Source organism: Colossoma macropomum, unplaced genomic scaffold (assembly GCF_904425465.1).
Source record: "Colossoma macropomum unplaced genomic scaffold, Colossoma_macropomum, whole genome shotgun sequence".
Taxonomy (NCBI): Eukaryota; Metazoa; Chordata; class Actinopteri; order Characiformes; family Serrasalmidae; genus Colossoma; species Colossoma macropomum.
This window is the reverse complement of record NW_023494810.1, coordinates 30,769,175-30,784,587: the sequence shown is the minus strand read 5'-3', so window position 1 is coordinate 30,784,587 and position 15,413 is coordinate 30,769,175. Positions and strand designations below refer to the sequence as shown.

Genomic DNA, 15,413 nt, shown 5'->3' with positions numbered 1-15,413 from the left:
TGCTAAAAGAGCACTGGTCAACTGGAATTTCATTGCAAAGAGAGCACAGTCCAGTGTATTTGGATTCTCAGTGCAGTATGTGAAATACTGAATAAAAATGAATCTATTCCTAGGTTTTAGTAGCACTTTTTAAATGTTGCACTTCTGTTTTTAGGGGTTTTTTTTGTCTGTTCCACTTGATCAAACCTCAGAAAACCTAAACATTGTAATGTCTATAAAGTATCGTGATTTTTTGCCATATGGCCCATTTCAGAGTGTGCTTTTACCAAAAGTTTGGAAAACAGTCGACTCATTATTTTGGTAAATCCTGCTCTTCATACCAAGGAAGACACTGTAATGAAAGTGAAGTAGAGATGGGTGGATCGATACTGAAATCTTGTACTTCTGTAGTATCGATAATTTGAATATACATCAGTATTATTAAACTGTTAAAAAGTTAAATAATGATCAATGCAAATAAATCTGTAGGATAGGAGCTACTTTTCCTTCCACCATCTGCCACAAGATGCAGTCAAAGTCCTTATAGGAAAGACTGTTTACTCAATGGCCATCTTTGCAGCACCACTGGGCAGTTATTTCCAGCCATACAAGACCAGGCTCCTGTCTGTTTGAATGGGGAGAGACCAAAATACTCAAAACTGATGGCCAAATTATCGTTTCAAAAACATTTTTGAAATAGTAAGTAAAATCTGACATAAACCTTCTAAATACTTTGTAGCATTTAGCTCATTAATTCAGTTCTGGCTCCTGCATTTGTGCGGATCTCCACAACTCAAGTAGGTTGGCTTTTCCTGCTAGTGGTGTAACCAGCAAGCTGATTGGCTCTTTTTATTGAAGGTCAGGACTCTTTCCATAAACAGACAGCATGTTGAGCGTTACAAGCTTTCCCAGCTCCTTTCTAACGTCTCTGATACAGTGAATGCTCCATAATAGCAGATCATTTGGAGTTATCTCCCCAAACTGGGCCCAGTTTCCCAAAAGCATGTTGGTGTTAACTGGTAGAGAGAGTGTTCTGTGTGATATTCGCTCTATCGTCTTTGTGCTCAGATGCTTTCTATTCTACAGAAAGCTGTGCGAGTCACGACCATCATGAAGAGGCTGCGAGCTCCCGAGCACCAGCACACCGACCCAGCGGCTGCGGCCGGTGCAGGAGCCCCAAACCCTGCGGGAGGATCCCAGGAAAATCCCCAGGCTCCAACTGAGGCCTCCACAGCTCCTGCCAATGCTACAGCACCAGAAAACAACACCGCTGGTTCAGCGCCCCCTGCTGCTCCGGAGGCCGCTAGTGCAGAAGCTCAAGCAGCAGCAGCAGCTACACCACACCCACCAGCCGAGCCAGCTCAGCCTGGTTTAGCCGCTGAACAGGCCGAAGCTAATTCTTCATCACGGTGCAACGGTGAGGCTCCTGCTAACCCACCATTAGCCACACATACCGGAGATGAACAGAATGGTTAAACTCTGTCTCTCGGTCGGCCCGTCCCCATGTCCCCACGTCCCCTCGTTTAACCTTCAGCTTTGTAAATTAGCTGCTAGCATGGTCACCCTGAACCTGCTTCGCTCTTATGCTAACATTAGCATCGCCAGCGTTGTCGCACAGAGCCTCGCCACTGTCTTTTCCTGAGTATTGAGTAAATCACTTTCCCGCACTCTGCAAAGTCTTAACAGCCACTTTTCACTGGCCTGCGCGCAAATAAGCCACGCTATGCTAGCCAGTTTTTTATTAGCACACTCAGCTAACCAGTATGGTCACTTTCTATTGGCCAGTTAAGCTCCAGATCACTGTAAGAACATGCAAAATATGAGATTCATACACCAGACTTTGGTTTTGGTAAATTGTTCAGAGCACAGTTGTGAGAAAAAGTTTGTGCACCCTTTGGAATTATGAGGAATTGTGGATGAATTAAAAAAAAAAGAGATCAAGTCTTGACCTAAACAAACAAGCCATACATGTTATTAAATAAGTGGTTTAAACAGTTGCATTTATTGATGGAAAATGCTTATGAACTTTGTATATGGTGGATTTTTCCCCAGTTATCTTTTGGGACAATTTTAATGCCATTGAGATGACTCCTCTAACATGGTTAATTAATAAATTAATTATATCTGTGGCAGTAAGCATTAGCAGCATTATGTCCTGAAAATTTCTACTAGATATATTTTGAATTTTTGAATTTATATATATAAAAATTACACAAACACACACACACACACACACACATATATATATATATATATATATATGAATATGTAAAAGAAATAAAAAAAATCAAAAATCCAAAATGTAAAATTTTCCTTTATTTCAGAAAGAAATCTGCAGGGGTGTTTTTCAGAACTCTGAAAGCTCAGTCGTAGAAGCTGGTTGCATTTTCTGCTTCTCACGATCCAATAAATGAATGTCCTTTGAAATGTGTTATATGTGGAGTTGAATTTGAAACTACAGGAGCAAACTTCCCAAAACTGTTGTCGAACCTGGAATCCTAATAGACATTAACACCTGAATTGGTTGACTAGCTCGTTCGCACTGCTTCGGTCCGGTGCTCAGGAAGGCGTGGCCTGGCTCTCTAAGAACTGTAAAGTTTCTGTAAATACTAACCTCTACAGACGTAGCCAAAAACAGCATGCTTTTTGAGATCTGCTGTTTATTTCATACGTGTCCTGCCGATCTGCGTGTTGAGAAAGATGTCCGACTATTGGCCTTATATGGAGAATTTGTCCCTCCTGGTCCAGCCATTCAGTAATTAACCACACGCTACATACTTTAGCTATCTAGGCTGCTATTTGCATTTTCACTTGTGATAGTTTTAGAAAAGCGATTAAATAAAGGGTCTGATCATATAGTCCACATTCAGCTTGGATCTGCACGGTAGCTAGACACATGTAAACAAGAAAAAGGGTTCTTTTTCAGAGTAGGTCATCGTCATATTGTATAAATAAATCACCACGCGTTAGATTTTTTAGATGATCTGTGTTCGGAAGACGTCGAGTCCATGTGAAAGCGACACTGTGGAGTTTGTTTTGCTTTTTTTTGCCCTGTTCTCAACACTATATACTGTAATTGTTTAAGTTACATTAAGTGTTGGCTTCATGTAATACGTGTTTGGTCCACTTTAGCTACTATGCATTCAAAGTCAGCGTTACAGTTCATGTCCATTAAACCGAATGTGGTGTCATACAAAGAAAATGCATTAATTATTTATAACAATAATCTTTTTGTTTTGTTGTCTAAATGAGTTTATTAATAATTCTGACTGATCTGTTGCGTTTCTTTTTCTTCTTTATGCTCTGCAGTATATTTGCGATGAACAAAAAGAATAGAATATATGGCTCACGCTGAGAGGAAAAATGGATAACCATATTTTTATTATGAGTTAGATGATATGGAGCATGAAAAGTATTTGTAAGTTTGGGGGGGGGACCTCTTTCAGATGTGATATCTAATAATACAGATATGTACAGAGTTATATGTCCCACCTGGTTTCATGTATGTTCCATATATACAGTACTGTGCAAGAGTCAGAGACCATTTATACATTCATTTATTTTCCAGTCAAAACAACCATTAAATATTGTTATTCACTTTATTTTTCAGTATTTGTGCCCACACTTTAGCTTCATTACAGCTTTCGTTCCTTTTGGAACACGCGCCTTCAGCTTTTAAAGAAATCTTTGAAAGATAATTTTCCACACCTCCAAAGTTCAGTCTTAGAAGCTGGTTTAGCATTTTGTGCTTCTTGCCATCCAAGTAATCCTGTGGATGTTTTCAGATCTGAAGCAGCTTGATTTTCTCCTCTCTCTCAGAGATGAAAGCTTTCAGTGCTGTTTATCTGATAGGGACAGTTTTGGTCTACCAGGTCTTCCAGGTGATTGTTAGAGTCCCATTTTTTTTCCTCTGTAACTTTTAATCAGTTCCTTTTAATTAAGTGGTTAAGATGTAAACAAAGTCGTTCAGAGTGGTTTGGTGTGAAACGTTCCATTCTAGAGAAATTTTTTGGCAGTTTAAACCAGCTCCATTCATCTTTTTGGACACATCTAAAGGTTCTAAAACTGTATGAAGCTCTAAGGTCAGTTTCTGTGCCCAGACTAACAATAATACTTAATTAATCTACCTTGAGATTTGATTCATATTATTATAACTTCATTGTGTTTGTTAAAAGGGAATTGCATTGTTTTTTTTTCAAAATCTCTGCATAAATAAGTGGTTGAGATGTAAACAAAGTCAGAGAGGTTTGGTGTGAAACGCTCCATTCTAGAGAAATCAAGTCAGAATTGTTCACAGTGGTGGTGATAGGAACCAGACGTCCACCTCTAAAAGCTGTAAAGACATCTGAACCATTTCATACCAAACCAGTCTGAATGACGTATTATTGTTTAAATGAATTAAATAAAGGAAGATGGTCTCTGACTTTTGCACAGTGCTTGTATTTAGACATCTCCATGCATTCTAGCATGAAGTATTACACTGGAACACTCACTAGCTCAGTCTCCTGCTCCAGCGCAGCCCCCACGACTGAGAGAAGACACAGGTGTGGTAAAGTTAGAGGAGTGAGAGTTTATCAGCACAAACCTGAGCAATAGTTTACCTACTATACTGATACTGTGACGCCTGTTCCTGCAGTTAGCTGGCACCTGTACGACCGCTGTCCACCTCCGAGTGGCGCGTTCTCTGTTCAAACGGCCTGTCTGTGCGAACACTGGATTATACTAATCAGTGTTAATGTTGATTTGATGTTCTCTGTGCTGTCAGCCTGCTTCAGCCTCCTGTAATTCTCCTTATTCACACAATGGCTGTTTATTTGGTAGCACTATTTAAAATCCACCTTTCACAGGGACTTCATAACACATCAGCATTGAGTAACATAATCTAAAAGCAAGACTTGAGCATTTATGAACTGCTTATGTCAGTATTTGCATAATTTTTTAAAATTATTTTGACATGATGGAACATAAACTAAAGTGATGGACAATTTTTCCATTCATAACACTATTATGATGCATCTCTCCAGGGTAATAGGCCAGTGGTCTAGTGACGAATGCCGTATGTCAGTGCAAATTGATAAATAGGTTGATCATTTTTGTGTTTTTCTACATTAAAAAATCACATTTACACATTCTTCCACTTCCCCCAGATGTAGTTGATCACATTTTGCTTCTTTGGTTTAGAACTGGAGCGGCAAGGCTAACGTTGCTAACGTAGCTAAACTACAACTCAATAGTCACCCAAATAGCCCAAATCATTTCTGTAGAAATACATCACTGAAACTTCTTTTGATCAAGGTCTTTACTGTCTTGGCTGACCAGCTACATCAAGGGTATGTGAGAAATTTCATTTTTGGCCAAACTATGTCCTTTTTCTCAGGCCTCTGCCCTATAGGGTCCATTACATGATAATAATACGTCTTAGCAGCGTTATAAATGGAAAATAAACTAGTTCAAGGGCCCTTATGTCAATACAATGCCATTTACTTTGTGTAGAAGCAACTTAAATACTGACATAAGATGTTCATAAATACTGACATAGAACACAAAATACAAAATTATTCAGTGCTATTTCTGTTTATTGCTTATGCATGTGTTATGAAGCCCCTATGTAGGTAGCCTTTAAATAAAGACTTACCATTTATTTCATTGCACTCAGAGTGGAAGCAAGGCAGTGATCAAAAATTGGCCGTGAACGTTTGTCCATACTGACCCACTACAGTCATCTAGACACTATCCATCCCTATAGCTTCACTTGCTAATCACTTTATTTATTTTGCTAGGTCTGCTTTACAAATATGCTAGATAATAGAAGGTTTTCTATCTAGCTAACTAGCTAATTTCTGAACCTTCATCACAGCCTTTAACATTAGCAGTTTGCCTGCTAGCTAGACTTGTTTGGTGCTAGCAAGTGACGTTATAGCCATAGTCACCAGCTACGGAAAAGTGGAGGAAACATGGCTCCTTCAGAAAAATAGAAAAGTTGATTCAGTGCAATTCAAAATTGTTTAGCTAGCATCAGCGCTGGCAACATTAATGGCTGTGTTGAAGGTTCCAAAATTAGCTAGATAGAAAACCTTCAATTATCTGGCTTGTCTGTAAGTCAGGCCTCTGCACAGCTAGCAAAACTGACAAAGTGACAGGCGAATGAGGCCAAAGTAGCTGGTCATATTAGGGCTTAGCTTGAGTTAGCTAACTAATAGAAAAACAGTACTTACTGGTGATGCTAGCTACATAATGTGTTTGTGACACAGCTAAAGCATCATGCTAACAAGTTAGCGTAATAAATGAAGTGAGTGTGCACTGCAGGTAGAGCTGGGCGATATGGCAAAGATACAGTATCAATACTACAGGAAATTTCACGATACACGATGTGTCACAATATTTCTTTTTTCTGTGTGCCTCATTTTAAAAATGTAATTTGTATGATTTCTATCAAATATTCTACATACTGCACTGCACTAAATCAAAGTGAACATGGCTGATTAAGTTCTTATTTTAACGAAACATGCAGTTATTTGGTGTCTAGAACCATGATATGCTCAGGAAAGCATATTGTGATATATTGTCATATAATTTATCATGATAATTATATTGCCATATTGCCCAACCCTAACTGCAGGAGGGATGTGTCAGTTGTTGATTGGACAGTTGTTGATCTTTGCTCCATTCCCAATCTTCGTATGTGATATAATAAGCGAAATAGGCAGCGTGTAAATGAGGTGAATTACTCAACTCAGGCTCTGGTGTTTGTAGGCAGTTCTAAGCTGGATAAGCTTTAGATTCGTGCTAATGAGGCCAGCTGAGAGATCTGAGGCCCTGTTCACACTTGGTAGTAACATCTGTCTGGAGTGATCTGGACAGCGAGACGTAAAGCTCTGGCACATCCATTGTGTCTCAAATACGACTTCCTGAACTGAGGGAGGGTACCAACCATATTTTCTACATCAGTCAGTCGCTGCTCAGACAGAAATGTACTGCTACATTTACTAACTTGCTAACAAACAGGTGAAGAACGAAGAAGCTGCTTTCGTCTCTGCTGTGGTGACACACTTGATAGTCTTTGTTGTTGTCGGGGACTCATTGAGTCACTGTAATGCTGACGTTATGAAGGTTATGTGGTCATAATCGTCCAAAATCACCTCTAAAGGTGGTTGGAGTGATCAGATCACGTCTTTGAGACACGTCGGACCTGTACACATGTACTTAGTGCTTCAGGGGTGGACGGGGGGACACACACCCCATCCCACTTTTTTAAATTAGATATTTTGGGAGATGGTTGTTGAAATAAGGACATAGCTGAGTTGCAAAAGTGCTGATAGATATCAGTTATTATATATAATAATTATATAGCTGTCAACTCCAATTAAACACAATTACAACAAAACCCTGTCAACTCCAATTAAAGCCAGAATAGGTTGTTGTTTTGTTTACTTGTAGTCAGTAATGATGAAAAGGAAAGAAGTGCTATTTTGTCCCGGATCGTTTACTTCTTTACTGTACTGACATTCATTGGTTTATGCCATAAAGTTATTAATAGTCCAGTCTTTTTCTTTTTCTTTTAATCATTGTATTTATAGATATTGGCAAAATGTTTTAAACAGATTAGAATAAGAATCTTAATGTCACATTGGGGAAAAAATGTAATTGGCAATTGGCATTCATATCATTTGATATTATTATTATTATTATTATTATTATTATTATTATTATTTAATATTTACATACAGTCATATGCAAATGTTTGAACATCCTCAACGGAGAATTTGCAAAAGTAATGGCACGTTATATTTTATGTCTTATTTTTTTCCAATATGTTAAACTTGCTGAACAATGTCTTATTCACGTTTACTCTCTGTGTAAAGTGTGTTAACTTAGCTTGAGCTAGCTAGCTAATAAAAAACAGTGCTTACTGGTGATGCTAGCTACGTAAGTGTTTGTGACACAGCTAAAGCATCATGCTAACAAGTCTAAGTAACAGAAGAAGTAACTGGTGAGTGCGCACTGCAGTTAAGGGTGGTTAAGCAACATGGCAATTTCGTTATCATGATAAATTACATCACAAAAACTTCAAAATCAACAAAACATAATTGAACAAATGCAGACTTTTGCACATGACTGTATGCAGCAAGTGGAATGGTAGGCATACCTTGTTTACCCATTGTTGCATTTTAATCACTGTGTGTTTTAGCCTCCTGACGTTGGTCAGTTCCACTTGTCGGACCAAATTTTCTACCTTGTGTCCACTTCTGATCGGGTTCACCAAGATATATGCTCCTGCCCGGTGTGAACGGGGCCTAAAGTTAGCAGTAGATGAACACCAGTGGTCTGGAAGCTGTGTGAAAGTGAGTCTAGCACAGGTTGCCAGCTACATGGAATTTAGGCGCAGAATTAGGTGGGCTACTGTAGTGGCTAACACTCAACTGCAAAAAAAAATTGAGGTGTTGGCAGTGGTGTTCAGCAACAGTCGCTAAAAAGCTGCTGTTGTTCAATGAGATTAGATACGTAGCAGCCTATTGAGACTTGATCGAAAAGGCCTGGGGGGCAGTTATAAGCTATATTCATGGGTTTTATTGAGGAAGGCTGGGTGAGTCAAGTTTCTGCTGAAATCTGGATTTAATGTGTTTCACATCTCAGTTTTTTTTACAGAAAAAGTGCATATGTATGTTTGTTTATTTATTTATTTATTTATTTATTTATTTATTTAGCTCCCCTGCCCCTTTTGTCTTATGAATTCATGTCTCTTCCCTGTTCTGTACATTTATTTGACGACTATAACCTGAGACTTTTAATGAAATAGTACATTATCTGTTGTATTTGTGTTCTTTTTTCCTTTGAAAGCTAAAAACCAGGAGGGTTCGAGAATAAAAGAATGATTTGTATGTATGTTTGTCTGATAATTAAGATTTTTACAGACTACAGAATACATGTACACTTAGACCGCGACAAAATACTGTGTTAATACGACTCAAAGCAATGCTTTTTTTAGTACAGAACATTGGCATTTTTTTGTGTTGGTTGTCTGTTGTTTTTTTTGTTTTTTTTCAGCACTTTCTCGTGTATTTGATGCCGTGGTTGTTCGTGGATGTGTGGAGCTCTAATGGGGCTCTGGTCTTTCTCACCTTTAACCTCTGTATTCCTCTGAGTTTCATCAGTTTGATGGTAATAAACAAAAGAAATACAAATAAATAATGAAAAATAAACAAAAATCACCACCAGGTTTTTGTGTGGATTGTATTGCTGTGTGTTGTGTTTCGGGCTGCTGAGATCACTTTTTCTATTGTATGTCTGCCATACCAGGACACAAAGGTTCTGGCAGGTCACTGCAGGAATTTCCATGAAAAACTTCAAAAAATATGTCTAATTTTTGCACCGTGCAAAATTTCAAATTTGGATTCCATGTAGTTTTTAAGTTATGAATGTTCAAAATTGCATCTTGAATATTGATGTTTCACTTTAAATTTCAATCCTTTGAAATTTCTGTTTTGGCGACATTTGAACAATTTAGGAAATTCTTTGACTTTTCCAGGTGAGGATAAAGTCACCGAGCACTGTTCACTACTTCACCATTAAGTGCACCACAATATAAACTACAACTGTATGTTGATGTTTATAGATATTTTCAGAACTATTACTTTGTAAAGGGTTAGCTAAGGTCATCTAGTCCAGAAGTTAACACTCCTAGCATTATGCTTGTCTCCACAGAGTGTTTTTGGGCATATTTTCACACTCGACAGAGAAAAATATGCACGTTGCTTGATTCCACACATGATTCTGAGCATTTGTAGACATTTGTGTGAGTGTGAGCACAGAAAAGTGCAGTACATTGCATCAGATATTAAGTTAAGGTAACTATAACTAGCAAGCAAGATGGCTAATTAGCCACATCAGACATTTTAGAAAGCCATGAAATGACCAAAAAGACAATAAAATCATTACTCACAGGTATTAAGATGGTTCTGTCTGTCTCTCAAGAAGGTAAATAATCAGCTTTACTTGTTCCTGTTTAGGTCAGTTCTTATTTTTGAATGTGCAGTGGAAAAACTCCCTGTTTGGTCAGAAATCTCCATACAACACTTCATTCAGTTGTGTAATAATCTCCATTAAAAAGCTTTGGCAATAGAATGAGACCCTCAGAGATTAGAGCAGCTGCCCATGAGCCTAAGGTCACCATGACCAATGCCAAGAATGGGTATAAAGCCCCCTTGCTTTGGGCTGTGGAGCAGTGGAACTGTGTTCTTTGGAGTGATGGAACTCCAGTTCCTATGAGATGAGCTGGAGATCCAGAAATGATCATCCAACATCAGTACCTGACCTCAATCAATCAAATCCTCACAGCAATGTTCCAACATCAAGCCTTCCCAGGAGAGTAGAGGCTGTTACTGCAGAAAGGGGGCAAACTCACTATTAATACCCTTGATTTCAGAAGAAACACTGGTGTCTACAAACCTTTGGACCCATACAGTACTGGGTAAAAGACCATCCTTAACCAGGCCCTTTAGTACAGGTTCAGGAAAAAACAGGACAAATATATGTAACAGGAAATCAGACAAAAGACTCAACAATAAAATATATATTTTTCAGTATTCAGAGTCTTTCCCTTTATTCCAGCGGCCATTCGTTTCAGGAGACTCACTTTCAGTTCCTCAAAGAATCTGCAGACTCAGCTCCAAAGCTGTCTTAGAAGCTGGTCGATCATTTTCTGAAGTAATCAAACCCATTCAGTGGTGTTGAGATCTGGACTCTGGGGTGGTCAGTCCATTGTTCAGCTTCTTTGTTTGATGTGTCCGTCTCCTTTTCTCAGTGAGGTTCTTCTTGACAGCTACACATCCTTTCAGACCCACAGCGCTGAGTCGTCTTCTCACAGTGGAAGGATGGACAGAAACACCTGTGGATGTTTTCAGATCTGAAGCAGCTTGATTTTCTCCTCTCTCTCAGAGATGAAAGCTTTAAGTGCTGTTTATCTGATGGGGGCAGTTTTGGGGTCTACCAGGTCTTCCAGGTGGTTGTTAGGAGTCCCCATTTTCTCTGTAGCTTTTAAACATTTTTTGAACTCCAGTTATTTTTCTTTCCATTCCTCTCATAAATATCTCTAGAAAAATGAATATCTTGTGTTTAATGGCTGTTTGGCTAGAAATAAATGAAGGGTGTTTTGTGTCTCTGTGTTTTGTGCAGTTCTGAGTTTCTGTCCTCAGCAGTGCTGGATTACTCCTGAGTGAGTTTAGGATTAGACTCTGAGTGCAGCACTCAGAGAGGAAGAGCTTCATCCTGACAGTGATCAGTGAGTGCAGAGGGGGCTGGGTGATCAGCAGGTGCTGAGAGTCGATTTCTCTCTCACTCGCAGTGACGCAGTGTACCAGGACGTCATTGAGCCTTCAGTCTTGGGACTGACGCTCATCTGGATAAAGCCGGGGCTAATAATGCTAACCAGGCCCTCCGAGGCTCTGTTAGCATTAACACTCATCACTGTAGAGGTGTTTGACACAGCAGAGCCAGATGGTTCAAAGCAGCTTCATGGTGAAAAACTAGAGTGTTAAACAGAAAAGAGGACTGGACGCTGTAAAGGCCTGCTGGAGCTGAATCAGTTTCACCTGAGGAAGCAGATAAATGTACTAAGTAAGTGTAGTTTAAGCAATTACCAATGCTGTATAATAGTCTATAATAATAATAAAAGCAAATTAACATACTACATAAATGTAGTTTGTTATATACATATTTATATATATATATATATATATATATATATATATATATATATATATATATATATATATATATATAAAAGCAAACTTAAATATGTCCATAATAAAATATGATCACTGACTATGAGGTCAGTTAAAATTATTATTATTATTTAACTTAATGCACTTTTTAAGTCATGCTTTAATTTCACAGTGCTGAAGAGTCGGTGACCAAAACTAAGTGTAAAGCTTGTTAAAGTGTGCCCTCTAGTGGCTGATAGAAGTCATTACGCTTTGCTCGTCTATCATCAGTTGTATGCAGTGGATGGTGGTGCTTTAAACATGATGATCCTCATCTTGAACATCATCTTCTCATTTATACGCCAAGCCAGTCACCAGCTTTCAGACTGAAACTAACGGTTATCTCAGCATCATGACCAGTGATAGAGCGGTCACTGATACAGCAACAAACTTGTTTATTATTTTAAAAAATGGCTTTTTATTACTTGAACATCAGAGAATATTCACTATACACAGGATATGTTTGCATGCTAACAGTGTATGTGTAACCAGAGCTTATATCAGCTTTATAACACAGGTCATAACAGGTAAACATTTAGCCTTTGTCCAGACAAGTTTAACAGTTTGGAGAAAAGATTTGATTTTAAAAAGGCTGCTTGTTTTACTGTTTTACTTAAATTCAATCTGAAGCAATCTGAGATACACTGTTATGTCTGCATTATTATTATTATTATTATTATTATTATTATTATTATTAGTATTAGTAGTATTGTTGTTGTTATTATTATTATTATTATCATTATTATTGTTATTTACCCATGAATTAATTCATAAAAAACTAACATTCACAGTATAATATGGGGTCAGTATAGTTTTTTATGCATTATATTGGAAAAATGTTAGGAAAAAGTTTGGCAGCTCTTTGCTGATCGGTAATCTGTGAGTAATAATATGGTAATATTATGCTAACAAGTTGTACTAACTTAAAAATGACATGCCAATTTTGTAGCTGTTACTAAACAATAAGTTAGTAATTGTAATGAAATGGAAAAGAAATGGCAAGAAGTTATATTAATATGAAAATTACATGATCGTGGTCTAGTTGTTAATAACTGATCAGTAATTATAGCGTAATAGGTTGGTAATAAAGTGTTAAAAGTAATGGTAACAACTTGTACTAACCTAAAAATTACATAATAATTTTCTAGTTAATATATAATAAGTTAGTCATTGTAGTGGCAACAAATTTTTTAAAAAGTGGAAAAATGTTAAAATCTTTTTTTCTAAATTTTATAGGGATAAGGTGTCCAACTATTACAGCATAATATCTGCTTAATGAACAGATGATTCTGATTCTTCTTTATAGGATTTTACAATATTATGGTTATAAACCCAAAAACAGTGAAGTCATTCTGCTGAAATGATGAGATATTAGTGCTGTTAATCACTGATTCACTCGTTTCTGCTGTTTCAGGCTCTGTATGATGTACAGACATAGTTACAGGCTGTGATTACAGTGAAGCTACAGTAACAGTGTAGAGAGTCTTGTGTATCAGTTCCTGCATCTCACATCAAGTGAAAACATCAGTTCTTCTAAATAATGTGGGTAATAATGTAAAAGGGTTTTTACTGAGGAATTAGTAAATAGATTGAGTTTACAAATAAAAAACACATCACACATTCCTTATTATTATGTATTATTTATTAACAAGTAGAATAATAAAATAGCACATAATTATTGAAAATTTTATTACCGCCTTGTTACAGTTACAATTATGAATGTTATTTAGTAACAACCTAAAAATTAGCACATCATTTTTTTGCAAGTGCAACTTGTTATAACCATTGTTATACCACGTTCTTACCCTCTCATTACCGACCTGTAAAGCGCTACCAACACTTTTCTTTGCAGAAAACAAAAACCATCTCTGAGTTGTTGCTCCTCACAGGCTCTTCTGGGTGTCTGCTGACATTCTAGTTAATCACCCAGCCTTGTAATGGTGAGTGTTTACTACTGTGTGTGGCTCTAATCTGACTGGCCACTGCAGCGTCCACTTTGAAACTCTAGTGAGGAAAGTCATACCAACATTAGTTACATCAACACTAATAAATCGAGTTCAACAAACTTTGATGAGTCGAGTTGAAAATGTGACAGCAGATTAAGGCCTGATCCCAGTTCACCCCTCGCCCCTACCACTTAGCCCTTAGCCCTCTGCTTTGTGTGTTGTCATCTAGGAGTAGGGTGTCCTGATTGTTGTTGAGATAGAGGAGTAGGGTGAAGTGTTAGGGCTACATGACCCTCCAAACAGAGGTTTTTCAGAGGCACACTCCAAACAGATGGCTGCACAAGTGACCAAAGAGACCCACAAACGTGAGAATTTTCACCATTAAAAATTACGATTACCATTCTATTAGTTTAATGTTGTTTCAATTTATAATTGTCCTTTTCTTCATAATAAGCACTAAAATTCAGTAGTAGCTTGCTGAAGCTGGTGAACAGCCGACTTCAGCTTCTTATCACTGACGAATTAGGGGTGGGCGATAATAAATAATCGTCTTATGTTCCCTTTTTGAAGGCATCTGATTCCCTAAATGTAACTAAAGCCCAGCAGTGAGGAGCTGAACTTTACCCTCCTCTGCTGTCACTGCAGACTGGCAGGGTCACCTACAGAGCAGCGCTGGTAGCTGTTAATGAAGTGATGTTCTTTTTATTTGAGGGTCCCATTTCAGAGGGAAGATTTCAACCACTACCCCATGTAACTCAGTTCTAAGGGGCAAGGAGACAAATATTCACATAAAAAACAATTAAGTTCATGTAAAAAAAAAAAAAAAGTTTTTAATGTATAAATAAAGCTGTTATAATTATTGTCTTTATTATTATTTAAAATGATCATTACTACTTACACACAGAATGGATTAATAAGAAACTGCTGGTCACAGTATAAGTGGACTTATTTTTATTATATGTATTTTATAGATGGTAAAATTTCACATTTAAAATGTATTAAATTAAGAAAACAAATCCAAAAATATCTTCTGTCACATAACTAAGAAAAATCTTCAAAGTTCAACAAAAATGAATGTAATTCTACTAAATTCTACTATAGTGTTTTGACCTGCTTGCCTTAAAATATTGTTCTTTAAACTTCAAACAATGAATTAACAGAATGTGAAACAGTTTTTGTTCTGTTATCTTAATATCAGTTCAATGAGCTTCAAATGTTGAGGCAAAACCTACTTTTTTAACTTAAAACTAAGTTTTGTAAATTAAAAATGAAATCATATTTTATAGAGTGGTAGTAGCTTCAGCAGTGCGCCCTCTACTGGTGAGCTAGTTTTCTAACCTCGTCATTGCAAAAGCTAAACATCGTAACTTTTATTCTGTTGCACGAATAGAAAACGTCAGCTGTCCTTTACATTGCGTGGCTATTTCGTGATGGATGGACACAGAAATGCTCCACAATTCCTTTGAATAAAATCTTGTTACATCAACTTAAAGTTATATTTATTTGACTTTTTCCTATAAGGCTTCTGTTTCTGAGACTTTGTTACGACACTGATGGGATGTATGTCTGTGTCCTAATCAGTGCTGGACAATAAACAGCTTCATGAGATGCCAGACTGGCCCTGCTGCATTTCTCTGCCCACAGAGGCTTATCGTCTGATCTCGTCTGACCTCACTCACTCGTATTGTCTGAAACCCGGCAGGCCGACGTGTTCTTATGCCAGTGTGTT

At 37.5% G+C, this 15,413-nt stretch overlaps 1 protein-coding gene across 1 annotated transcript in view; it reads left to right on the top strand.

The window, feature by feature from the left end:
* camkvb (CaM kinase-like vesicle-associated b) overlaps window positions 1–1,600 on the top strand; it is a 111,233-nt gene extending 109,633 nt beyond the window's left edge. Inside the window, exon 11 of the mRNA XM_036559518.1 lies at window positions 1,066–1,600. Within this exon, the coding sequence (XP_036415411.1) occupies window positions 1,066–1,455 (390 nt within the window). The 3' untranslated portion in view covers window positions 1,456–1,600. The remainder of the gene's footprint in view (window positions 1–1,065) is intronic.
* The last annotated feature ends 13,813 nt before the right edge of the window (window positions 1,601–15,413 follow it).